The sequence below is a fragment of the Aquarana catesbeiana genome, linkage group LG03 (genome assembly GCF_042186555.1).
Source record: "Aquarana catesbeiana isolate 2022-GZ linkage group LG03, ASM4218655v1, whole genome shotgun sequence".
Classification (NCBI taxonomy): Eukaryota; Metazoa; Chordata; class Amphibia; order Anura; family Ranidae; genus Aquarana; species Aquarana catesbeiana.
The window spans coordinates 518,972,793-518,999,350 of NC_133326.1; the positions used below are offsets into that span (position 1 = coordinate 518,972,793).

At 43.0% G+C, this 26,558-nt stretch overlaps 1 protein-coding gene across 1 annotated transcript; it reads left to right on the top strand.

Annotated features, from left to right (window-relative positions):
* The first annotated feature begins 5,742 nt into the window (after positions 1-5,742).
* TTC1 (tetratricopeptide repeat domain 1) lies at positions 5,743-25,429 on the top strand. Its single transcript, XM_073621195.1, has 7 exons — positions 5,743-6,348; positions 10,102-10,162; positions 10,886-10,998; positions 12,001-12,037; positions 16,664-16,812; positions 19,314-19,368; positions 24,991-25,429. The coding sequence occupies exons 1-7, from the start codon at positions 5,893-5,895 to the stop codon at positions 25,119-25,121; spliced, it is 1,002 nt and encodes a 333-aa protein (XP_073477296.1). The 5' UTR covers positions 5,743-5,892; the 3' UTR covers positions 25,122-25,429.
* The last annotated feature ends 1,129 nt before the right edge of the window (positions 25,430-26,558 follow it).

The window sequence follows — 26,558 nt, forward strand, 5'->3', positions numbered from 1 at the left end:
GTAAATATAGAAAAAAAAACGCGCTAGAGAAAATATCATTAGATCAAAAAAGCAGCAGCATAAGTGTGACAACACAAAAAGTCCAATATAAATAACAGAAACTGCGCTAAAAAATGAATAAATGTCCAAACAGACTTTATCTATGGGCATCTAACAGAGGCACAAAGGGTCTTCCAAACACCATAATGTGTACATAAAAAGTAGGTAAGGTGCCCGACCACCGTGGCTTGTAAATTGCGCTTACCAAACAGCAAGCAGTATAAGCAGATGGCTTACAACCCAGCCAGGGCCTTTTAGATGTAATGAATGCTTCCGCTCTCTCCAGGTTCAGATCACCGTTCCCTCGGTACATATACCAAAAAAGAAGACCCTTTGTGCCTCTGTTAGATGCCCATAAATAAAGTCTTTTTGGGCATTTATTCCTTTTTTAGCGCTGTTATTTATATTGGACTTTATGTATACACATGTACTGTGTGTGTTTATATATAAGTATGCAGTAATACCTCGAATTGCGAGTAACGCGGTTAAGAAGCGTTTCGCAATATGGGCTGTTATTTTTTAAAAATCCTGACACGGTTTGCGAGCCTTGTCTATAAAAGCAGGATTCAAGCCTCTGTGTGTGCAGTACCGCATTTGGCCAGAAGTGCGGGGGTGCCGATGACAGATGCACTCAGAGCCACTCAGAAACACTCGGTTCCCGAGTGTTTACGAGCCTCTCTGAGTGTTTCCGAGTGCATCCGAACTGCTCCGAGCGGTTTCCGAGTGTCTCTGGCGCCCCCACCTCTGGACACATTTCGTACTGCATACAATAGAAGTCATTGCGGAATGAATTATCTGAGTTTCCATTGACTTCTATGGGGAAACTCGCTTTTATATACCAGTGCTTTGGATTACAAGCATTCTTCTGGAACGAATTATGCTCGTAATCCAAGGTACCACTGAGTATATATATATATATATATATATATATATATATATATATATATATATATAACACTAAATATAATATATATTAAAAAAAAATACAAAATAAAAAATAATATCAAAAATAAACTGGGTTCAGGTCTGAAAACGAAAGTCAGCTGCCTTCCTTTACATCAGGGTCCCCATTAGATTGCCTTCTACATTAGGGTCCCCATTAGATTGCCTTCTACATCAGGGTCCCCATTAGATTACCTTTTACATCAGGGTCCCCATTAGATTACCTTTTACATCAGGGTCCCCATTAGATTACCTTCTACATAAGGGTCCCCATTAGATTGCCTTCTGCATTAGGGTCCCTATAAGAGTCCCTCCCTTACTTTAGAGTTGTCAATACAGTCCCAGCCCCCTTTACATCAATGTCCCCATTAGAGTCACCCCTTATATCAAAGTGGCCATTAAAATCCACCCCTATCTCAGAGTCCCCCTTTACATAGGGGCCCCCTCCTTACATCAAGGACCCCATAATAGTCCCCCTTACATCAGAATCCCCCCTTACATCAGGGTTCCCCCCTCTTACATTAAGGCCCTGATTGGAGTCCCACCTTTATATTAGGGTTCCCGGCAGAGTCCCTCCTTACAGAATGAGGGTGCAGGTTGGGGGGAGGATGAGGCAGAGGCAGCCATTGCTAACCTTGATTCTTAAAAGTGTTGCAGGCCAGTTGAGCCGTAGTTCTACCTTAATAAAAAAAAAAAAAAGGGGGCAGAACAAAGGTTGTTCTTGTAAATCTTTTCACTTTATTGGTTCAATGAATCCATGTTGTCCATCGTTCCCTTGGTATCATCTCTGTGGTTTAGAATTCCTAATAAAACACATTCTGGAATAATTTGGGCCTGATTATTATGCAAAAAGTGCCATTTTTTTTACAGAATCCCCCCAACATTGGTCTTTTATGGACAGGAAGTGATGGGAAATCTCTACAATAAGGACATGGTCAAAATAAAAAAAACATTTTATATTAAAGCGGTGAGTTAGAATGATTGAAAATATATTTATTGCTTACGTGCATAGTTGTTCTGGGTTAGTAATTTAGAGTAGTGAAGGAAGGGGACCTGCATGTTTTCATTTTAATTTTTTTCAATTTATATATTTTTAATAGAGTTACCTGCAGTTTCCACCTTGGCCTCAAGAAGGCACTACATGATGCAAAAACACATGGTATGCGGTGGATGGTGGGGACTCTAAAAAAAAAAGGGTGCAGCACATTACACATGGGGCTATGGGGGGGGGGGGAGGGGTGAGCGCTCAGATAGTCATTTGAACCCTTTCACTGTTGGAGATTTTTGCTGATTTCTGCTCTCTCATGTTTGGGGGGACATTTACAATAAATGGCACTACAAGCGTGGGGCACATATCTTTGCATGTTCCGGGATTGCGTGGAAACGTGCATTTCTGTGCGCATTACCGGAACGTGCAGATGTGACCGGAGACTGATATGGTGGAAAGTTGTCACCACGGCATGCCGTGTTCCGCCATATTTCATAGAGTATGAATAACTGTAAAATGTGCTGTGAATCTGAGCAGACAGGGAATGTCTATGGCTCTGATCAATGAATACTGGACCTTCCTAAGATGAGTCCAGGCAAACCACAAACCTTCCCAAAGCTGCTCATACCTGGCCATCCACATGTTGCCCCCTTCCCTGGTGGTCCTAGTGGCGTCCCTGGTGGTCGAGTGTGGTCATCTGAGGGGGGAGCTGCGCTGATAAACAATCAGCGCAGACCCCCCCTGTCAGGAGAGACGCCGATCGGCTCTCCTCTACTCGCTTCTGTCAGACGCGAGTGAGGAAAAGCTGATCAACGGCTCTTCCTATTGACATCGTGATCAGCCGTGATTGGACACGGCTGATCACGTGGAGGCTCCGCCGGAGGCTCTTTACCAAGATCGGACACACCGCTCCACCGATCGCCGCGATGCGCGCCCCCGCGGGAGCGCGGCAGCATGTTATCCTGCGGGACATCATATTACGCCCAGTCAGGATAACGGAACCACCGCCAGGCCGTCAATCTGCTATAGGCCGGGCGGGAAGTGGTTAAGGATAAAAGCACGGGGGTTGGGATGACGTTTGATAAATACAATAACACAGAATTTTCTGGATGAACATTTTCAAGGACTGTTTTTTTGGGGGGTTTTTTGTTTTTTTTTCACGTTTATAACAAGTCTGGATATTGATTTCATGATGTAATGCATGGTGTTGTATCCCGTGTTTTATCTTCATATGTCTTTCACAAATGTGGATATTTAGGATTTATTGTATGGTCGTGAATGATATGGAAATGACACAACTAGATATTGTTGGTATTATAGATCAGCAGTTAGTACTGAGGAGGATAAGTGCCGATTTTATTTTGCTTTTTTTATTAATATATTTATGCCGTCTATTTTACAGCTCAGGTTTGTAAACAAACTGGTTGATATGACAACAGTGTTGTTTACCTTTCTAGCTGATATCTCATGTAGAGGTCCCCTATATTTCCTTCTAACTCTAACATACTAACTAACTTTACACATCTGAGCTATAAAATAGACAACAGGAGGATGTTTTTTTTACAGCTCAGGTTTGTAAACAAAATGGTTGCTATGACAACAAGGTTGTTTACCTTTTTAGCTGACATCTCATGTATAGGGCCCTATGTTCTCTAGAACAAGTATACATACATGTAACCATAGCTCCCAACTGTCCCTGATTTCGAGGGACTGTCCCTAATTTGGAGCAATATCCCTCTGTCCCTCATTCCTCCTCATTTGTCCCTCATTTTGGTCTGATCTATATAGATGTTTTTAAAATGCACTTTTTATCTATCAAAACGTGTTTTCCAGCACTAAACCTTTCACCTGATTTCTAAATTGCTGCATTTGTAAATTCCAAAAGCCAATATAAAGGAAAAGTGGTAAAAAAAACGAATTGTGGGTTTAACCCAATTTTTTTTTTGTACAATTCTCCTTTAAGGGGGCGTGGCAGAGTGTGTGTCCTATGCCTGCATGCTTTTGCTGATAGATGTCCCTCATTCCCATCTCAAAAAGTTGGGAGGTATGCATGTAACCAATAGCAACCAATCAGAGGTTGAATAAAGAAATGAGAGTGTTGGCTATGAGGGTATTGGGGGGGGGGGGGGGGTCTTGTAAAGCCCCTGAATTGTTTATTATGGGAGAATACAGAGACTGAATCTACTCGTTGCCTGGCTGTCAGTCTGATCCATTGCTTTCTGTCCATTCTCCATCACTGATTGGGAAGAAGTTCTAAATGAACATGCAGTGATGCAGAAAGCATGGAAGTTAGAGCCAGCCAGGAGTATAGCATTTTCAGAAGGTGGTCAGCAATGGCAGCCTACATATTTCTCTCAGTATGGGTTCCCTTATAACCATTTGGGGGAATCCTAGTGGTCTCCTAAAACATTTATCCCTGGAAAGAGACTCTGCAATACAAGATGGCCGCTGTGTGTACAGTAGATGCTCCTCCCCTTATTTATTGCTATGGGAGAGATTCTGCTCACTTCCTGCCTTTCTGACCCCGGAGGAAGTGAGGGCTAAATCTCCACTATGGGAACCCCAGACAGTGATAAAGATCTAAACCACTTCCACTCTACTATTGTGACCAATCAGATGATGGGATTACACCATGGAAACAGAAATACATTTATTACCCATTATGATTGTATCCTTTCCATTGAAATCCACTTCCCCAAATGTGACATATTGATTGAAAGTGTTGTCATCTATAGATCGATTATTCCTATTGAAGCAGATCAATCAGAAAATAAATTGATAATTTAGCAAAGTGATTATCGCCACCATTAGGGTTTAATCTCTTCACCTCCTCCAGAAGATTTACCCCCCTTCCTGACCTGGCCATTTTTTGCGATACGGTACTGCGTTACTTTAACTGACAATTGCGCGGTCGTGCGACGCTGTACACAAATAACATTGATGTCATTTTTTTCCCACAAATAGAACTTTCTCTTGGTGGTATTTGATCACCTCTGCGGTTTTTATTTTTTGCGCTGTAAACAAAAAAAGAGCAACAATTTTGAAAAAAAAAATATTTTTTTTTACTTTCTGCTATAATAAATATCCAATCAAAAAATGTAAAAAATCAAATTTCTTCATCAATTTATTCCAATATGTATTCTGCTACATATTATTGTATTATTGACAAAAAATCCCAGTAAATGTATATTGATTGGTTTGCGCAAAAGTTATAGCGTCTACAAACTATGGGATATTTTTATTTAATTTTTTACTAGTAATGGCGGCGATCAGAGACTTATAGTGTGACTGCGATATTGCAGTGGACAAATTGGACACTAAGTGACATTTCTCAAGGCCAGTGACACCAATACAGCGATTAGTGCTAAAAATATGCACTGTCACTATACTGACACTGGCTGGGAAGGGGTTAACATCGGGGGCGATCAAAGCGTCAAACATGTTCCCTGGGAGTGATTACTGACTGGGGGAAGACAGAGATCCGTGTTCCTGCTATGGTTGCCACTTCATCCCATTAAACTCGAACACATATGAATTACACAGGTTCTGTGGCTGATTAAGGAGGTAATTAAACTCACTTGGTGCCTTATCTGTATTTAATTAGCCTCAGAACCGGTGTAATTCAAAGGTGTTCGGGTTTAAAGGGATGAGGTGACAACTCTAGCTCCCCCTCCCACTGTGTCCAATCACAGTGGGGAGCGGGTCACCTGAGGCGCGTGCGCTGACTCCCGCCTGACTGCACCACTTAGACAAAAGACTGCGCTCTACACCCCGCCTGGTGCAATAAAGTTTGCTGTATTCAAATACTATGCCTCTCTCCGAACAAGAATCTTACTGACCAATGAGGCCGAAGGCTTAGCCGTCCTCATCAATAGGCGACGGAAGTGACGTGTTGGCTCAGGATCTGTCGCCGGCCGAGAGATATGGAGGAACCGCTGAGCCAGCGCTCTGGTAAAGGAGAGGAGGAAGAGGAAGAAGACTTCCATGACTGCACAGAGGACCCGGAGAGGCTGAACGGGGAGTCAGAGGAAGAGTTCACAGTGCTGGAGGCGGAGGAGAGCCCTTTAGAGAAGCCTGCTGTCTTGGAGAAGGGAGGTCCTGAGCCTGACTTGGCTGAAAAGAGGAAACCTGAGCCTGTCACCAGGGAGGACGGAGATCCTGAGCCTGTCATGGCAGAGAAGAGACATGCTGAGTCTGTCACTGAAGAAACACGAAGTCCTGAGCCTGCCATGGCAGAGAAGGGAGATCCCGAACCTGTCACCGAGGAGGAGGAGGAGGAGGATCCCGATCCTGTAATGGAGACTGAGATGGGAGATGTAGAGATGGAGGAGGAGGTCCTGCAGGATCTGGAGAAGGACATGAGTGAGGATGAGAGAGAGGTGAATATTGGGAGGATGATATATATGTGAAGCTGAATGGTGAAAGTAAAGCTTGTGCACACTGATGGGGATTTGTTATTTACAAGTTGCCCTTATGTATGGTGTGCCTGCTATCATAGCAGCATACTGTGACTGATAGGTGCTATGAGAAATCAATAGGTTAAAATGTGTTCATCCGGTATTTTGTTTATGGAGATGAATAAAGATCACACAGCAGTGACCACGGCTGCCTCATGGTAGGTTCTCCTATGTATGGTAACTCTAAAGTGAGCCTGTGACCAGGTTATTGACATTCAAGTACTCACATTCTTAACAAGCAGTAAATGCGCTTCTAACACAAAACATGCCTTCTCTGACCTCTGCCCTTGCATGTAGTGTAGAGTAACTCATCCTTAAACTTCACAGCAGAAGTGTGGTAGTTATCCGAGTCATTCTCTCAGCACTTAGCTTCCCTCTCTCAGAGCAACTTGTCTGTGTTTATATCAGTAGACTGGAAGGCTCCTGGGAGGGAAACCCGGTGAGCTGCAGAGTCACTGCTGGGATGGGGGAGCTGTGCTAAGGAATCATTGCTGGAAGGAAGGAGCCAATCTACTAAATCACTGCTGGGAGAGGGTAGTAGGGTGGGTTACCTGAGGTGACGAACAATTTGGACTTTGAAGATGAATTGCTGTAAAGTGCTAGCAGCTGCAGAGGTTATGAGGGCTTGCTTTTCAGTCTGATTAACACTGTTGAAAATCTCAAAAAATTTGAATGCCCATAGCCTGGCAACAAGTTTACTTTACTTTAAAGCGATTAATAAATCCAAAACCAAAAGTGTAACATATTTGGGGGTTATTTACGAAAGGCAAATCCACTATGCACTACAAGTGCACTTGGAAGTGCAGTTGCTGTAAGTCTGAGAGGTAGATCTGAAATGAGGTGAAGCTCTGCTGATTTTATCATCCAATCATGTGCAAGCTAAAATGCTGTGTTTTTTTATTTGCCTTGCATGTCCCCCTCAGATCTATAGCAACTGCACTTCCAGTTCACTTTTAGTGCAAAGTGGATTTGCCTTTAGTAAATAACCCCCCATTGTATCTTACCCAGGGCTCCACAAACCTCAGGCGCCAGGTCGCCATGGCGACCAGAAACCGCACCCTGGCGCCTAGGCTGCCACCAGCCCACTCACTGCAACTCCCGATGCCCCAGACATGCAGTGCTATGATATTTAACACTGACTGCCATTCCTCCTCCCTTCTCCACACTCAGCGCGGCGCTTGATGCTTACCAGAGCCGCTGAGTGTGTGAAACTGACACATAACTGAGAGAGGAGAAAGAGAGGATCTGTCAGAATTGAGCTTGATGTCAGGGGTGGGGGGACCCAGCAGCTATCAAACACCAGCCAATGGGATCAGGGCGGGCCGCTACGTGTATGTGGCCACGCCCTTTTTCTTAAGCAGCCCAATCATTGGCTGGTGTTTGATAGCTGCTGCCTCCCACCCCCAACATTAAGCTCAATTCTGACAGCTCATCTCTTTTACTTGTCAGTTTCACACACAGTTAAACTCGGCTCAGTGTGAAACCTACCAGTGCCACCTGCCAGTGCCACCTGCCAGTGCCATCTACCAGTGCCACCTGCCAGTGCCAACCAATGCCATCTGTCAGTTCCAAACCAGTGCCACCAGCTAGTGCCAACCAGTGTCACTGCCAGTGCCACCTGCCAGTGCAAACACGTGCCAACCAGTGCCATCTATCAGTGCCACCTGCCAGTGCCAACCAGTGCCACCTGCCAGTGCCAACCAATGCCAACCAGTGCCACCTGCCAGTGCCATCTGTCAGTTCCAAACCAGTGCCACCAGCCAGGGCCACCAGCCAGTGCCATCTGTTGCCAGCCTTACTCTTTCTGGCCAGCCCATAACCCTGATGTAACAGCGTTACATTGGACTTATTGACTGGGTGCTCCGTTGTGAGTTGGGGGCAAAAATTACTGGCCTTACTCTGGGAGCTGACAATCCATACCACTCTAAAAAAAAACTGGCTCCTAACTTTTTTAACTGGCTCATAGATTCAAAGCAAAATTGTTAAGCCCTGATCTTGCCAATCATTAGATGTGATGGCTGCCTTCATTTTCTTTTCTTGGGCTTTTTTTTTCTCTCCATTTTCACCTGGTGATCCGGCCAGTAACACACCTCCCTGTATTAGATTGCCCCCATGAAGGAACACAGGGGGCACCTTAGAACAGCAGCATTGTCAGTCTGGGTGGGAGGGGAGTGTTAGATGACTAATAGATTTAAAGCGATTGTAAACCTACATTTTTATTTTTTTTGTAATATATTCTACTTCCCTGCTCTGTGCAAGGGTTTAGCACAGAGCAGCCCTGATCCTCCTCTTCTTGGGCCCCCCGCTGGTGCTCCTGCTGAATGCCCCCATAGCAAGCCAATTGCTAAGGAGGCACTCATGCATGCTCACTCTTGAGCCCCGCTTTCTGTGTCCATAAGACAAACAGAAAAAGGCTCAGCTCCACCCCCACTCCCTCCTCACTGGCTGTAATTGACAGCAGTCATGGCTCCTGTCTCTGAGCGAATGAAGAGACAGAAAGCCAGGACAGCAGCCACTCTCGTGCACATCGCTGTATGTAGATGGAGCTGCATACTGAATGTTTTTTACCTTTTTCATATATAGAATGCATAAAGGTAAAAAACCTTCACCCTTAACAACTACTTTAATTACAGCGGTAGTAAACCGCTAGAAAAAAAACCCTGCAAGACAATGGCGTAATGTGCTAGTATGCATCGCATACTAGCACATTATGAAATAGTCAACTTAGAACAAAGCCCTTCCACCGGCGCCCGCTTACCGCTGAGAGGGTTGACATCTTCTCCCATCCTTTCTTCTGGGATCGCAGGCTACAGCGCTGTGAGTGGCTGGAGCCGAGATGACGTCGCATGCACGTGGGAACCCTCGGTTTCAGCAAGTGTTTTGCAGATCTGGCACGGTATGCCGTACCTTCAGAGTGCATGCGCAGGTGACGTCAGCGGCTGCATGCAGGGTGAATGTCTCCTACATGGTGGACGTTTAGGAGCTATTTTTACCTACAGGTAAGCCTTACCTGTAGGTAAAATGAATAACAAAGCGGGCTGCATACCATCAGAAAATGCCTCACTGCACCAGAATAACAATAGTAACCTGTTTTGGAGATGGTCATGGGAAACATTAATATTTAAAGTGATTGTGAAGGTAAATTAAAAAAAAAAAAAAAATAACAAACATATCATACTTGCCTCCACTGTGCAGCTTGTTTTGCACAGAGTGGCCCTGAACCTGCTCTTCTAGGGTCTTCCGGCAGCTCTCACGGCTCCTCCCCACATCTGATAACCCGCTCGGAGAAGCGCTTCCCAGGGGGGTTACCTTGCGGGTGCGCTCCCGAGTCCAGCATTTGGCGTCCATAGAGGCCGAATGCAGGACTCCGCCCTGCTCCTCGGGACTCGCGTCATTGGATTTGATTGACAGCAGCAGGAGCCAATGGCTGCACTGCTATCAATCTATCCAATCAAGAGCCGAGAACCCCGGGCAGAGAAAGAGGGTGTCCCCGCCTGTCAAGTTAGAGGGTTCAGGTAAGTAAAACGGGGGGCTGGGGGGCCGGTCACTGACATAGGATGCATTAAGGTGAAAAAACACAAACCTTTACAGCCCCTTTTAAGTGTTTGGGGGGGGGGGGGGTTGTTATGGTGCTGTGACATGGGTGTAAACCAGTCATTGTCATTTTTTTTAAAGGACAGAAGAAAGGAGAGCACTCGTTTAAAAGAAGAGGGGAATGAGCTGTTTAAGAAAGCAGGTAAGCAAAACTTCACTTTATGAAACAGCTGTACCAGTCAGGTTGTGGCATGGTGTGACAGAGGAACCACAAGACTCTTGGATAACTACTGAGAAGCACAGCCGTGCCTTCTTATTTGTTATTATTATTATTGCATATAAATATTTTACATTTCCAGTCAGCAGTAGGAGCTTGCCTCTAGGTACATTTTTTTTTGTTTACCTTTAAAATAATAGTCTATTTACAGCGCTCAATAGCTCAAGCTTAAATTTGCACCCACAGCTGAAAGAATCAAAGAACTGATTCTTTCTCCTCCTTCCTGCTTGCTCCTTATGGCCCTTTGATACTGACACCCTCTGTTTGGACTCAGCGGGGGATTCATGGACTAAGCCTCTGTGGAGTCGAAGCAGGACAGAAACAAATGACACATATTTGACATCTATGTCCATTCAGATTGGTCCTCCATCCTGTGATTGGGAAAAAAAAAACAAGACCCTATGTAAGTGCACATGCATCTTCCTATATCACATTCGGTCAGGGGAGTAAAAGTGGACCAGGACGAAATAGTTTTCCATTTTATACCTTGCAGTGCATTCTTGATCTGTGTAATCACAGGACATAGACTGACGGAACACCAGTGTGAAAGGGGCCTATGGCTCCACTCAGATGTTCAAGTGAAAGAAACAGATTTTCTCCTTTGTAAATATTTTATGCAGTTAAATGTTTTGTTCTGCTTTGGTTTAGATTATGTTGAAGCTGAAAACATCTATTCTCAAGCTCTGCGGAAATGTCCAGCCTTTTACAAGAAAGACCGATCTATTCTGTTTTCCAACCGAGCAGCCGCTAGACTGAAACAGGTAAAGAGATGCTTAGATGCTGTTTTCGGCGCAGTGTTGGGAATGAGATGTACAATTACATCCTGTTTCAGAACAAATAAAGTATGCTGTCAAAAGGGTGGAAGCTTTGTTTTCAGACAACTTTATCAAATTAAAGATGAGGTTTAATATTTTCTTTTCTTTTTTGAGATACAACACAAAACATGTTAGTTATGTGTAATACTGTATATCCCATTATTTGCAGGCAGCTTCTAGTAAAAATCTTCTCTGCTGTGCCTCCACAGAGCCATTGCATACAGCCTTGAGAAGTTGTCTCTCGGCATGGTAAATTCTTGTAACAGAAGTCAATGCAAGTCGTGATGAATATGCAGAAAATTAGGAACCCTTTTCAAAGGTGCTGCAACTTGAGTTGCAGCGATTTGAACGGTTTCGTTGCCAAAAATAGGGGGGAACTTGTCATGCCACTTTGAACTGTCAAATTGCATTGGTGTGAACGAGGGCTTATTGTGTTTCCACTTTCCCCCAAAATGTATATTTTTAAGTGATCTCCAAACAAACCACTAAATACGGAGTTGAAATACATATATGGGAAAGGCATACGCTGCAAAGAATGTGTAATTCTGTTTAGTTAGCCTCGTTCTCAAAACACACTATTAGGTGCAACACTGAGTTTTATATCTGAAGTAAAGAATCCTTCATTTTAGATCTAAGCCTCTGAGAATTATTCCACATCTGTCAACTGCCTTTCAGGTGCCTCTGCTACACTATCCTGATTAGGGTTTTTTCCAACTACTTTCACTTCTAGTTCTTTGACATGCATGTGCTGATTTTGTGGTTCAACTGAGCTGCAAAGAAAGATTGCAGCAAGTCTTGGCTGCACAGCATATGAAGGAGAATGGATGGACCTCCCTTTGCCCATCTTCCTCGGTGGGAGATCTGTCGGTGTATACCCAGCTTATAGCTACATGTATTGCTGTAATCATTACAACTTCTCATGTATATTTTCATAATTTGCTTTTACAGGACAAAAAAGACCTTGCACTAACAGACTGCACCAAAGGTATGTTTGTTTTCTGAATGTATCTCATTCTACGTTTGTATGTGGAAGTTTGGGAATCGGATGACATCCTGTGTGAAATGATTATAAAGTAATTTTGACTTGGCCTGAAAAGTGTCTAGGGTAACAGTACTGCTGACCTGTAGCACCTTGTGAGGCCTGCAAGATGCTGTGCTAGGCAGCCCATAGGTGAATCTTTTTTTTTTTTTTTTTTCCAACCAGCAGGTTGAATGAAAAATAACTAAATTCCTCCATCCACATACTCGATGTGGATGGGGGAATTCTCCCTACTGAGCTATTGTATTCTGACAGCAAGGAGACTTCCCCACCATCAGAATACACTGATCAGTACTGCCTGCTATAGCTGGTGGTGCTGATCGAGCAGAGAAAATCCAACTGAGAAGTTGTACAGAAGTCGATCGTAGATCAGCCTTTTGTACAACCTCCCTGCCCATACATGGATCAAATTTCAGCCAGTCCTTGCTGAACTAGCCGAATATTGATCCATGTATGGTTGGCTTTAGTCTAAAAGTATGTGAACCTTTGTTAAACAACCCTTTCAGTTTAAAATAGAAATTAAAGGCAAAATATTTGTGTATAGATAGAAAAAATGTATATATTTTTTTTTAATTGATCACATGACCTCTGTTCTCGGCTGCATAAGGGGCTTAGAGAGCTGGGGGTGGAGACTGTTGGGGGGAGGGGGGGCGCACGCATGTCAGCAAGCGGAAATGAGAAAGCTGACCTTCCCAGTAAAGAAATGTGCAGGGGGTGTGTCAGTATAAGTCTTGCCCATTGGAAGACAGGCAGCACAGCCAGAAAACTGACCACGCAGGGATGGAGGGATGGATGTGCTCCCATGCCTAGCATGGTCAACTTAAAAAAGAAAGCACGTGTTCAAAAAATTTTTTAAAAAACCATCGGCACACAAACAGTCCCACCAGCTTCCAATCTCTGATAATACAACTGACAGCAAAGAGGGTGTCCCAACAAGCCGAGGGAGTGATAGTAAATCACAGATCTGGACTAATCCAACCAAGGCTCAAAAGCCAAAAAATAAAAAGGAAGGCACAGGGACTGGCAAGATCACCAGGTATTTCACACAGAGGAAGCAAAAAACAGGATACATTTTAACACAAGTACAAAGTACAACAGACACGTATCAGGAAAATTTAATGTTGAGATAACATACTCTAAAATATTTCCATGTGGAACCCCAGGGATCTTGGGCATAGGAAATAGATGCTAACACTGGGCAAAGCCTGAACAAAGATGGCTTCAGCCATAAAAATGAGCCATTGTCTGGGGTAGCACCATGTTTTCTGTTCGATGTAACAAGCAAATATTACCTGTGTTCTATTCCAGATGTCAGTTTATGCAAGAAACATACCCCCTGAGACCCAATCTGTGCAAAAAATATGCCAGCATTCTGAATTAATCTGAAAGATGCACAGGCAGTTTACTCTCCAAGAAGACACCGAAGTACAGTGCATCCAGAAAGTATTCACAGTGCTTCACTTTTTCCACATTTTGTTATGTTACAGCCTTATTCCAAAATGGATCAAATTCATTATTTTCCTCAAAATTCTGCAAACAATACCCTATAATGACAACGTGAAAGAAGTTTGTTTGAAATCTTTGCAAATTTATGTAAAATAAAAAAGGAAAAAAATTGCACGTACATAAGTATTCACAGCCTTTGCTCAATCCTTTGAAGCACATTTGGCACCAATTACAGCCTCAAGTCTTTTTTAGTATGATGCTACAAGCTTGGTACACCTTTTTTGGCCAGTTTCTCCCATTCTTTGCAGGACCTCTCAAGCTCCTCCAGGATTGATGGGGAGCGTCGGTGCACAGCCATTTTCAGCTCTCTCCAGAGATGTTCCATCGGTTACAAGTCTGGGTTCTGGCTGGGCCACTCAAGGATATTCACAGAGTTGTCTCTTGGCCACTCCTTTGTTATCTTGGCTGTGTGCTTAGGGTCATTGTCCTGTTGGAAGATGAACCTTCACCCCGGTCTGAGGTCCAGAGCACTCTGGAGCAGGTTTTCATCAAGGATGTCTCTGTACATTACTGCATTCATCTTTCCCTCGATTCTGACTAGTCTCTCAATATCTGCTGCTGAAAAACACCACTGCAGCATGATGCTGCCACTACCATGCTTCACTGTAAGGATGGTATTGGCCAGGTGATGAGCGATGCCTGGTTTCCTCCAGACATGATGCTTGCCATTTAGGCCAAAGTTCAATCTTTGTTTCATCAGACAAGAGAATTTTGTTTCTCGTGGTCTTGAGAGTCCTTCAGGTGCCTTTTTGGCAAACTCCAGGTGCACTGTCATGTGGCTTCCATCTGGCCACTCTAACATACAGGCCTTATTGGAGGAGTGCTGCAGAGATGGTTGTTCTTCTGGAAGGTCCTCCTCTCCACAGAGAAATGCTGGAGCTGTGTTAGAGTGACCACCAGGTTCTTGGTCACCTCCCTAACTAAGACCCTTCTCCTCTGCTCGCTCAGTTTGGCCGGGCTGGGCTGCTCTAGGCTGAGTCCTGGTGGTTCCAAATGTCTTCCATCTACGGATGATGGAGGCCACTGCGCTCATTGGCACCTTGAATGCTGCAGAAATGTTTCTGTAAAAAGTGGGACTTTAATGGACCAGAAACGCTCAAGGAGTAGGGAATTTTTGTAAAATTACAAATTTATTACAATGCATCAACAAAATTAATACAATTGACACACATGATGATGAAGACAAACATGGAGAACAAATTAAATAAAAAGAAGGAAAGCCCAGATCAACTGTCAGAAAGATAGAAGAAATCCAATGTGTTTTGATGAATGAGGTATATGCAAAAAGGAAAATGAGTAGACATAATAGTATATAGATTATAATATAAAGCATAAATTAGTACACTGAAAAATGGATGCTCAGTGATATCGTCCAAAACGATGATGATCATGATGATAACCATACCTATCACCATGGAAGTTGGTCCATAGAGCAGAAACAGATTGCACTGCAAAAAAGCCACTGATGGTCAAACAAGGCTGTGCCACATATGAGGTCTAAGACTGAGAATGCTCAAAGATTACACAACAGGTATCCAGAGAGAGGCTGAACAAACAGCCGAACCTAAAATCAAGAATAATATGAATTTGTATTGTACCAGGGGACAAAAAAATGAACCCAAAAGTACAAGAAATGTTAGAGGATAATGAACCCCAAGCAGTGGAGAAGTATCACATGCCTTGTTGGTGTCATAGGTATGGCAGTTCCTCGTTCTCCAAAGAGCTACCAAAAGCATGCGGAGTTGCCTGCTTTTAAATGGTGGCCATAATGAGAGAGGGAGGTGTGGTGAATGATGTAATCGAGTGAACCTTCCTGAATGCAGCCCCGTGATTGGGGAACCCTCCCCTCCCAAGCCGACGGCGCATTGTGCCACACTGCCGAAACGGGTGTATCCAATCACAGTGACACTGGGTCACGGCGCCACCCGCAAGCCACGCCATCGCGAAAGACTGACGCAAATGACGACATCGTGGGCAGACGCCAGACCCGATCACGTGACGGCATGGTGTGCTATGCCGCCCGCCCACTGACGCATAAAGGAAAAAGGCGCATGGAAATGGACCGTGCATCAGAGCGTGAAGTAAGCCGTAGTCACCGCCCCTCGAGAGGGTGGTCCGTGGGGCCTGGGTGCACCAGCTGGGAGAACAGAACAAACAAATGTAGGGGGAAAAGGGAAGGAAAGGGCTCAGCTGTGCTATGCAAAACCATGGACAGAGATTAAAAGGCAGCCATCGGAACTAGGAACAGAAGTAACTAAAGTAAATGGGCATATACTGCAATGACAGAATTCCAATTAGTTGGCAATAACCCCCCGCTCTTGTTGCAGAAATGTTTCTGTACCCTTACCCAGATTTGTGCATTGATAGAATCCTGTCTGAGGTCTTCAGACAATTCCTTGGACATCATGACTTGGTTTGTGCTCTGACATGCACTGTTAACTGTGGGACCTTTTATATAGACAGGTGTGTGCCTTTCCAAATCATGTCCAATCAACTGAATTTACCACAGGTGGACTCCAAGTTTTAGAAACATCTTAAGGATAATCAGTGGAAACAGGATGCACCTGAGCTCAATTTTAAGTGTCATGGCAAAGGCTGTGAATACTTATGTACATGTGATATTTTTTTTTTTTTTTTTTTTTTTTCTCTCGTTTTTTATTTTTAATAAAATTTTGCAACGATTTCAAACAAAGTTCTTCATGTTGTCATTATGGAGTATTGTTTGTAGAATTTTGAGGAAAATAATGAATATAATCCATTTTTGAATAAGGTTGTAACATAAAATTTGGAAAAAGTGAATCACTGCGAATACTTTCCGGATGCACTGTATAAACAAGCTGTTGGTGGCAGCATAACCTGGTATGAAATATATATTCAATGCTAGGTCAGCTTTATCGTTCCTTATAAAATGAACAGAGCATGACCTTTTACAGAGGGTGCTCAAAGCCTTTTCATATTCTGGTGTGTAATCATATTCATATACAGTAGGTTACAGCTGTGTTTCTATGATTAATATAGATGTCAGCAAAGGATGGCTCAATTTTCTATAATGTTTTTTTATTACAGCAATTGAGCTGAATCCTGACTATGTCCGCGCCTTACTGAGAAGAGCTGAACTATATGAAAAGACTGAAAAACTTGATGAGGCCTTAGCTGATTACCAGTCTGTTATTAATCTGGATGCATCATGTCGCCAAGCCAGAGAAGCATGCATGGTAATACTTTTAAAAGTCCTGTAGCTGTAATATATTTATGTGAGAGCAACTGAAATTAACAGTGAACCCAATGCATGATGTTCAGCGTATGCTCCCAAAGCAAAGATTGCATAAGCATTGCTCTTGTGTATATTCCAACAGGGAAAATGTTAATCAGCACGTGAAAGGTATTTTTTTTTTCAGCATAATTGTAAAAAGCCTGAAGAAAGCATCCAAGGTATTGTGAAAGTGTGGAAACTTTTTTATATGATGTCTGTAATAAATGACTTGTGATCTGTTGCTCCACACAGAACCCATGCCACCATCTTCCACTTTGACATCAGGAGCCAGATGTCTCTTCCAGGTTTATGGAGCTGGCTCCCTGATGACACTCTACCATGTCCATCCTCTTCTAGCACTGTATGACTCCTGGGATATGTGATGTAGATATCCTAGGAGGGCACAGGAGCAGGCAGAAGTCATTATTGCCTAGGAATCAAAATGAACCATAAATATAAAAACCTAAACCGTTTTGCCTTTTTAAGATGCAACCAGGCAAAAAGTTATCTTTGAATGAAGGCTCGCTAGTTAGTGGTTAAGCAATAAAGGATATCGCCTAAACACCAGACTTGTTGCTTACACTTTGCAGTTGTAAAGTCCTTTGTCACCCAGCAAGTTGCCATATTGCATTAAATTTTATAGAAAATGACAGCTCTGGAGATTGAAAAGGAAAGGTAATTTTTATAACATTAACCGATTCAATTCAGATTTTACCCCCTTCCTGACCAGAGCGTTTTTTGCGATTCGGCACTGCGTCGCTTTAACTGACAATTGCGCGGTTGTGCGACGTGGCTCCCAAACAAAATTGACGTCCTTTTTTTTTTTTTCCCACAAATAGAGGTGGTATTTGATCACCTCTGGGATTTTTTTTTTTTGCACTATAAACAATATAAGAGCGACAATATCATAAATACCCCCCCCCCCCCCCCCCCAAATATATAAAAAAAACATTTTTTTTTTCCTCAGTTTAGGCCGATCGTATTCTTCTACATAGTTTTGGTAAAAAAAAATCGCAATAAGCGTTGATTGGTTTGTGCAAAAGTTATAGCGTTTACTAAATAGGGGATAGTTTTATAGCATTTATATTAAATTTTTTTTTTTTTTTTTTTTTTACTAGTAATGCCGGCGATCAGCGATTTTTTTTTTTTTTTTTTTTTTTTTTTTTTTTTTTTTTTTATTATTGTGACTGCGACGTTATGGCGGACATGTCGGACATTTTTGACACATTTTTGGGACCATTGTCATTTATACAGCGATCAGTGCGATTAAAAAAATGCATTGATTACTGTGTAAAGGACACTGGCAGTGAAGGGGTTAAGTGTGTCCTAGGGGCGTGATTAGTAACTGTCAGGGGGATGGGCTGGTGTGTGTGATGTCGCTGATCTCTGCTCCCAATGACGGGGAGCAGAGATCGAGTGACACTTGTCACTAGGCAGAACGGGGAGATGCTGTTTACGTCAGCATCTCCCCGTTCGTCCTCTCGATGGTATCCCCACGGCGATCGAGTCCGCTGGACCCGCGACCCAACTCACGGAGCCCCCGGCCGGCGCGCGCACACAATGGCACGGCAGGGAATTCAAATGGACGTACAGGTACGCCCATTTGCCCAGCCGTGCCATTCTGCTGACGTACATCGGCGTGCGCCGGTCAGGAACCGGTTAAATAACAATATGGCTTGTATAGGTATTGCTTATGATATATATATTTTTTTTTAATTTGCTATATTTATTCCACAAAGGTGGCATTACCCTTTTAAAGCAGGGGTTCCTAACCTGGGGTTCATGGACCCCTGAGTGGCCCAGTGATGGGTTTCAGGGGGTACGTGAGGGTCAGATTTAAAAAAAACAAAAAAACATTTACATTCATTGAAATAAGCTAAATAATGAGAGTAGTAGTGAACATTTCTGGGGAGGGGTCCGTAGCTTTCACCAGATTTAAAAAGGTTAAAAACCTCTTCTTCTTTAAAGGGACAAAACCTAGTGAAATGTACATGTGTTGCATAAATGTACTGAATGTTCGTTTTGTTATTTTGCCCAGACATACATTTTTAAGGGCCTCTCCACACCAGAAAGCAGTGTGGGAAACCCCTATTCCATGCGTTCAAAACACACTGCAGTTGCGATCTGCATGGGGTGTCAGTGTTAACAACACCTTAAATGTAGGTCGCAGTGCATTTGCTTGCACTGGATCAGTAGTACCATGTGATTGGTTTGCTGTGTATTTTTTTAAGTAGTGCTACTTTTTTGTGCAGTCCACAGCAATTTCAGCCCATTCAGATGAATGGGATGAAATCGAACTGCACCCAGATAGCATGTGAATCGCACAGGAATGCACAGTACGTTCTACTGCGATTGATGGTGTGAACCAGCCCTAATAAATTACAACTTTGTATAATGGTTTAGCGATTGATTAAAAAAAAAATAATAATCTTGCACAAGTCATTTGTTTTGTGTATGTTGCAGCGCTTACCTAAACAGATTGAAGAGAGGAATGAGAAAATGAAAGAAGAAATGATCAGTAAGTATCCAGGTTTTCCTCCCTCACAGACTGTTCTAAGTATCTTATAGGCAAAATATGGGATCGCATTTTAAATTGCCTTCCTATCAGCCTGTGATTACAAAGTATAGCCCGCTGCATTTCCCCCTTTTATGGGAACAGCTTGCTTTACCTGCCAAAGGATATGTTGTTCTCTGTAGCAAGATCCTGCCACAGAATAGCCTGGTCTGGACTTTTACTGCAGCTACAGTGTTATAGCATATCCCACAAATACCCACAGCTTGCTGACTAATTAGTACAGAAGAAGCACATTGATGAAGCTTCCTCTGCTCTGTTGGCATGTTTACCATAGAACATATGGCACTGCCGCAGAGCAACGTAATTATGGTTTTATGCACGGGATGACAGGCAGCTGATAAAAAGACAAATTCAGGTGCTATTACTGATATTAAACATAAAATAAATATATACATTATATGAATTGGTGTTTTTATCTGCCTGTAGTTTTGTCTCTAAAGATGAAGTAGAATATTATTTACAGATGGGTTTTAAAGCAATTGCAGAGGAAGGTCCTATTGAAAAGCTTGTTTAGGGGACAAGGACCAATGCAGATAACGTTATGTTAACCTATAAAGTGCTATATATAGTATCTCACAAAAGTGAGTATACCCCTGAATGGGGAGCAGGTGTGTTTTAAATTTGGTGTTATCGCTCTCACTCTCTCTCATACTGGTCACTGGAAGTTCAACATGGCACCTCATGGCAAAGAACTCTCTGAGGATCTGAAAAAAGGAATTGTTTTTCTACATAAAGATGACCTAGGCTATAAGAAGATTGCCAAGACCCTGAAACTGAGCTGCAGCACGGTGGCCAAGACATACAGCGGTTTAACAGGACAGGCTCCACTCAGAACAGGCCTTACCATGGTCGACCAAAGAAGTTGAGTGCACATGCTCGGCATCATATCCAGAGGTTGTCTTTGGGAAATAGATGTATGAATTCTGCCAGCATTGCTGCAGAGGTTGAAGGGGTGGGGGAGGTCAACCTGTCAGTGCTCAGACCATACGCCATACACTGCATCAAATTGGTCTGCATGGCTGTCATCCCAGAAGGAAGCCTCTTCTAAAGATGATGCACAAGAAAGCCCGCAAACAGTTTGCTGAAGACAAGCGGACTAAGGACATGGATTACTGGAACCATGTCCTGTGGTCTGATGAGACCAAGATAAATTTATTTGGTTCTGATGGTGTCAAGCGTGTGTCGTGGCAACCAGGTGAGGAGTACAAAGACAAGTGTGTCTTATCTGTCAAGCGTGGTGGTGGGAGTGTCATGGTCTGGTGCTGGATGAGTGTTGCTGGCACTGGGGAGCTACAGTTCATTGAGGGAACCATGAATGGCAACATGTACTGTGACATACTGAAGCAGAGCATGATCCCTTCCCTTTGGAGACTGGGCCGCAGGGCAGTATTCCAACGTGATAATGACCCCAAACATGCCATCAAGAAGACCGCAGCCTTGCTAAAGAAGCTGAGGGTAAAGGTGATGGACTGGCCAAGCATGTCTCCAGACCTAAACCCTATTGAGCAACTGTGGGGCATCCTCAAATGAAAGGTGGAGGAGCACAAGGTCTCTAACATCCACCAGCTCTGTGCTGTCGTCATGGAGGAGTGGAAGAGGACTCCAGTGGCAACCTGTGCCGCTCTGGTGAACTCCCTGCCCAAGAGGGTTAAGGCAGTCCTGAAAAATAATGGTGGCCACACAAAATATTGACACTTTGGCCCAATTTGGACATTTTCACTTCGGGGTGTACTTTTGTTGCCAGTGGTTTAGACATTAATGGCTGTGTGTTGAGTTATTTTGAGGGGACAGCAAATTTACACTGTTATACAAGCTGTACACTCACTACTTTGTAGCAAAGTAGTGGGTGTCAGTGTTGTCACATGAAAAGGTATAATAAAATATTTACAAAAATGTGAGAGGTGTACTCACTTTTGTGAGGTACTGTAGGTCAGAAGTAATTAAAATATTCAGATTTGTAGTATTAGTTTACATGTTTGTAGAAATGTTGCTCTAAATTTACTGTTTTGAAAATCTATTAAGAATCCTCCCCCAGGCTTTACTTTCAACTGGTGGAGAAGCTCTGATACAGATCTAGTTCGTGAAACATATATCATACACTTAAAACATATCCAGTGCTCCCTTTACCTTCATATATAACCTTCCCTTAACCACTTCCCGACCATGCTATAGCTGAATGACTGCTACAGCTTGGTCGCCCAGTTCTGGGAGGGCGTTATATGATATCGCTCTGTGATTGCCTTGTCCTTAGGGCACCGCTGATCACAGATCAGGTTAAAGGGCCAATTACAGTGGCCCTTTACATCATGATCAGCTGAGCACGTAGTAAACACAATCCAGTTATCAGCATTAATTTCCTCAAGCTGACAGTGAGGAGAGGAAAGAGATGATAACCGGCTTGTGTGAAAGGGAATCTACACCGGTAATCAAGGCACTGATTATCAGTGCAGTCCCAATAGTGCCCACCAGTGCTGCCAATCGGTGCCCATCAGTGAAGGAGAAAAATTTTACAACAAACTATGAAAAACGTTTGTTTTTCAAAATTTTCAGTATTTTTTTGTTTTATTTAGCAAAAAATAAGAAACCCAGTAGCGATTAAATACCAACAAAAAAAATCTCTATTTTTGTGGAAAGAAATTAGAAAAGACAATCTCTGGATATGATGCTGAGCACGTGTGCTCAACTTCTTTGGTCGACCATGGCGAAACCTGTTCTGAGTGGAACCTGTCCTGTTAAACTGCTGTATGCTCTTGGCCACCATGCTGCAGCTTAGTTTCAGGGCCTTGGCAATCTTCTTATAGCCTAGGGCATCTTTATGCAGAGCAACAATTCTTTTTTTTTTTTCAGATCCTCAGAGAGTTCTTTGCCATGATGTGCCATGTTGAACTTCCAGTGATCAGTATGAGAGAGTGAGAGCAGCGATAACACCAAATTTATCACACCTGCTCCCCATTCACACGTGAGACCTTGTAACACTAACGAGTCACATAACACCGGGGAGGGAAAATGGCTAATTGGGCCTAATTTGGACATTTTCACTTAGGGGTGTACTCACTTTTGTTGCCAGCGGTTTAGACATTAATGGCTGTGTGTTGAGTTATTTTGAGGGGACAGCAAATTTACACTGTTATACAAGCTGTACACTCACTACATTACATTGTAGCAAAGTGTCATTTCTTCAGTGTTGTCACATGAAAAGATATAATAAAATACTTACAAAAATGTGAGGGGTGTACTCACTTTTGTGAGATATTGTACATTCACATCAGTCCCTGCCCTCAAGCTTACAATCTAAGGTCCCTATCTCACATTCCTCTTTCTGGGGCCAATTTAGACAGGAGCCACTTACCGGCATGTCTTTGGAGTGTGGGAGGAACCTGGAGTAGCTGGAGAAAACCCACACAGGCACGGGGAGAACATGCAGACTCCAGACAGATAGTACTGTGGTTGGGATTCGAACCAACGACCCTAGTGTTACTAGGCAGAAAAGCTAACCGCTTAGTGACGGCTGCCCCAACAACTCCTTCTGTTAAGGTGCCAACAAATCTAAAAACACAAATCCGTCCTTTTTAAAAAGTTCATATAAACATAATCTAAACACACAAATATTTTAGCGTGTAAATAAATCCAATAGTATAACATGCAAAAAGTACATAGTTAGACCCCTTTCACACCGAGCTGCCTATAGCGTCGGCGGTAAAACGCCACTATTTTTAGCGGTGTTTTACCGTCCGATTTGCGGTGCATTTCGGCCGCTAGCGGGGCTTTCACACTGGAAACAATGAAGCAGCTGTTTGAGGGCGGATTGCAGGCGCTATTTTTAACGCTATAGCGCCTGCAAAACGCCCTCTGTGTGAAAGGGGTCTTAGTAAGGTTGAATAAAGACACCAATCCATCCAGTTCAACATGAGTGAGTGTCCGTGCGTGTCTACAATTCTCCCTATCCCTGTACATTGTGTCTCATTAGGATGCTCATCTATTATATTATTATTATTTAAAGTACCCATATAGCGCCGTCAATTTATGCAGCACTCCACACATACATTGCACACTCACATCGGACCCTACCCTCAAGGAGCCCACAATCCAAGGTCCCTAACTCATATTCATATACTAGGGCCAATTTTGTACAGAAGCCAATTAACCTACCAGCATGTCTTTGGAGTGTAGGAGGAAACTGGAGTACCCGGAGGAAACCCATGCAGTCATAGGGAGAACATGCAAACTCCAGGCAGGTAGTGTTGTGGTTGGGATTTGAACCAGCAACCCTTTTTACTGCTAGGCGAGAGTGCTACCAACTACACCACTGTGCCTCCCACAGTACTTCAATTTTTCAAGAAAAATGTTCTCTTAAGTACAAATTTTCACCTTGTGATAACCTTTGCCTGAAACACTGCAGCTGTTTTTTGGGGCGTAATTTGCTGAGTGGTATTGACCCCTGCTGGGTGAAAGTTCCTGCATAAAAAAGTTGTCTCTGCCCACGTAATATTTGTGCTAACATTTTATAAACCTGCAGCATCAATGAACCCTGTTGGCTGCTGCCGCTGCTTAGGGCCACCATATCACTGCCAACAATGTGTAGGCACACTAATGATGTTTACATATCTCCCTAAATGCATGGGCAGAATTACCTCTGCTTTCAAATATGAATGACTGAAGACAAAGCTCATTCTGTGCATGCGCCACCCACACGTAAATGGAGTGAAGGAATGTCACCAGCACACCACTGATCACCAAAATGGGTCCAAAGTTTTACTGATCAATTACATGGCTACAGCAGAAGCAGCGTTTCGAAGCCTCGCAAGACCCCTTCATCAGGGATCCTGTGAGACTCCAAAACGTTACTTCTGCTGTAACAATGTTATCACTCATTAAAGCTCTGGACCCATTTTGGAGATCGGTGTGCTGGTGACATTCTTTCACTCCAATTTACATGTGGGTGGCACATGCACATAATGAGGTTTGTCTTCAGTCATTCATATTTGAAGGCAGAGGTAATTCTGCCCATGCATTTAGGGAGATATGTAAACATCAGTCTTCAGTTCCACCCGCTAGTCGCTGCAGCACAGTCTATATACACAGCAATTTCTACAGGAATGTGTGCATTGAGATAAATGTGCTAGAGCCCACACATAAAATGACTCATTTACAAGAGGCTATGTAAATATCAGCAGTATGTAATTGGTAATGGTGAGACCGCTTGCTACATATTGTTGATATTTATATCGTCGGCAGCATCGATAGCAAAATAAGGTCCATGTACACATGTAAACAGTCGCACAAATGTGTACATGCTTACAGTGTAAAAATATGGCCAAATGTATGGCTGTGAATGTGGATCTTTCTAGCTTTGGTTTATGTAGCTAAATGTTCTGGACCAAAACAGACCAGTGTGCATGGGCGCATAGCATAAAGTAGCACTGCGTTCAGGTCAGAATGCAGACTATTGTACACCTGTGTGAATGAGCCCTTACAGGCTGCCTTTACTTTTGTTTCAACCCCATGGTGACAGGGTCACTTTAAACTCTGAGTTATGGAGTCAACAATGTTTTTTATATCCATCAGGTAAACTGAAGAGTTTGGGAGATTTGGTTTTGAAACCTTTTGGGTTGTCAACAAACAACTTTCAGGTTAATCAGGATTCAGAAACTGGATCTTACTCCGTCAACTTTGTTCAGAATCGCAACAACAGATGACATGCATACAAACCTTCACAATGGCATTGTTACTTATAAAGAAAGACTTCAATCTTCATTGATCAGCTGCTCCAAGGAATAGTAACAAATATATAAATGCATTCATTTGTGGTGAACTCTGTTATAAGCAGGCATCATAGATTTACCAACCTGTCTAAAGAGGAGGCTGCAATTCAAGAAATAATTAATATATTTTTAGTGGTTTATTTTTTTTTTTTTCCTTTTTGTTCATCCATTTTTTTTTCTGTTTCTAAAATGTTTTCTGTATTATGTTATTGTTCATTTACATAAAAACTGTTTTGACTGCTGTTTATGAATTTTTACTTACCTCTACTGCCCTGGGGAGGTGCTGTGAAAGGAGGAAAACTGTTTTACTTATAACTTATTTTGCAAAAAAATGTAAATGGAGGCTGTATGGTGTACAAAAGTGACATAACTGAGAGAGCCTAATATGTATATGCAGGTGTCCCTGGACTGCCCATTGCTAGTAAAATTAATATTTAGTGTCAGATTTTTAAATGTATAAAAAGGGGAAATGTGCTGCCTCTAACAAGCAAGTCTTGTTCACCCAGGCTTTTTTAAGATGGTTGTTCACATAGCATATGATTTGAAGCAAACTTTTCAGGACAGTAGTATGGGAACTACAATTGTTGACATGTTTATGAAAGTGAAAGGTCTGTCCATGCCACCTTGATCCTTACTTAAAGCTGAACTCCAGGCAAACGGCTAAATACAGAGATTAAATACGTGTATGGGAGCCGTTTTACTTGCCAAAGGATTTGTATTTCTCTCCATCCAGCCTTTTGATTTACACAGTACAGTCATATCTGCTGCAGTTCATTAACATTTACAGGTGCCGTCTCTTCCCTGAGCCAGTGACTGATCAGTGAGAGAAGCAGCATACCTTAGGGTATAGTTTTAGGTGGGGACTGTCAGTGATACAGACCTGACCTAAAAGAATGAAGCCATCAGCATGCGGCCTTGCTTGTAAAGATCGTACTGGAGATGTTAGAAGCATTCTCTTTGAGAGCCAGCAGCTGAAACTTTGCAGGACTGCTGGCTCATAATACTGTCACCGACAGATTGTAAAGCAAGTTTCCCCTGTTCATTCCTGTGACTTGGTGGAATCTAAATCTGGTTCTTTCTGCACTTTGTAAACTACTCAATATAAACCAATCCTAAATGCCGCACTCCGTGTCCTTTAATAATATATTAAGCTGTAAACTGCTGTTCAAACCCATTAGAGAGATTCCTCTCTCAACTTTCACCCGCAAGGTAGTATTCCTTGTAGCCATCACCTCGCCATGGCAGGTGCCTAAATGGTGGCTTTTTGCTACTAGGATTCCTTTCTGGTTTTACAAAGGGACAAAGTGAGGTTGAGGCCCAGGACTCCCTAATGCTAAAGCTAGATAGTGTCTACCTTTGACCTAAAACGGG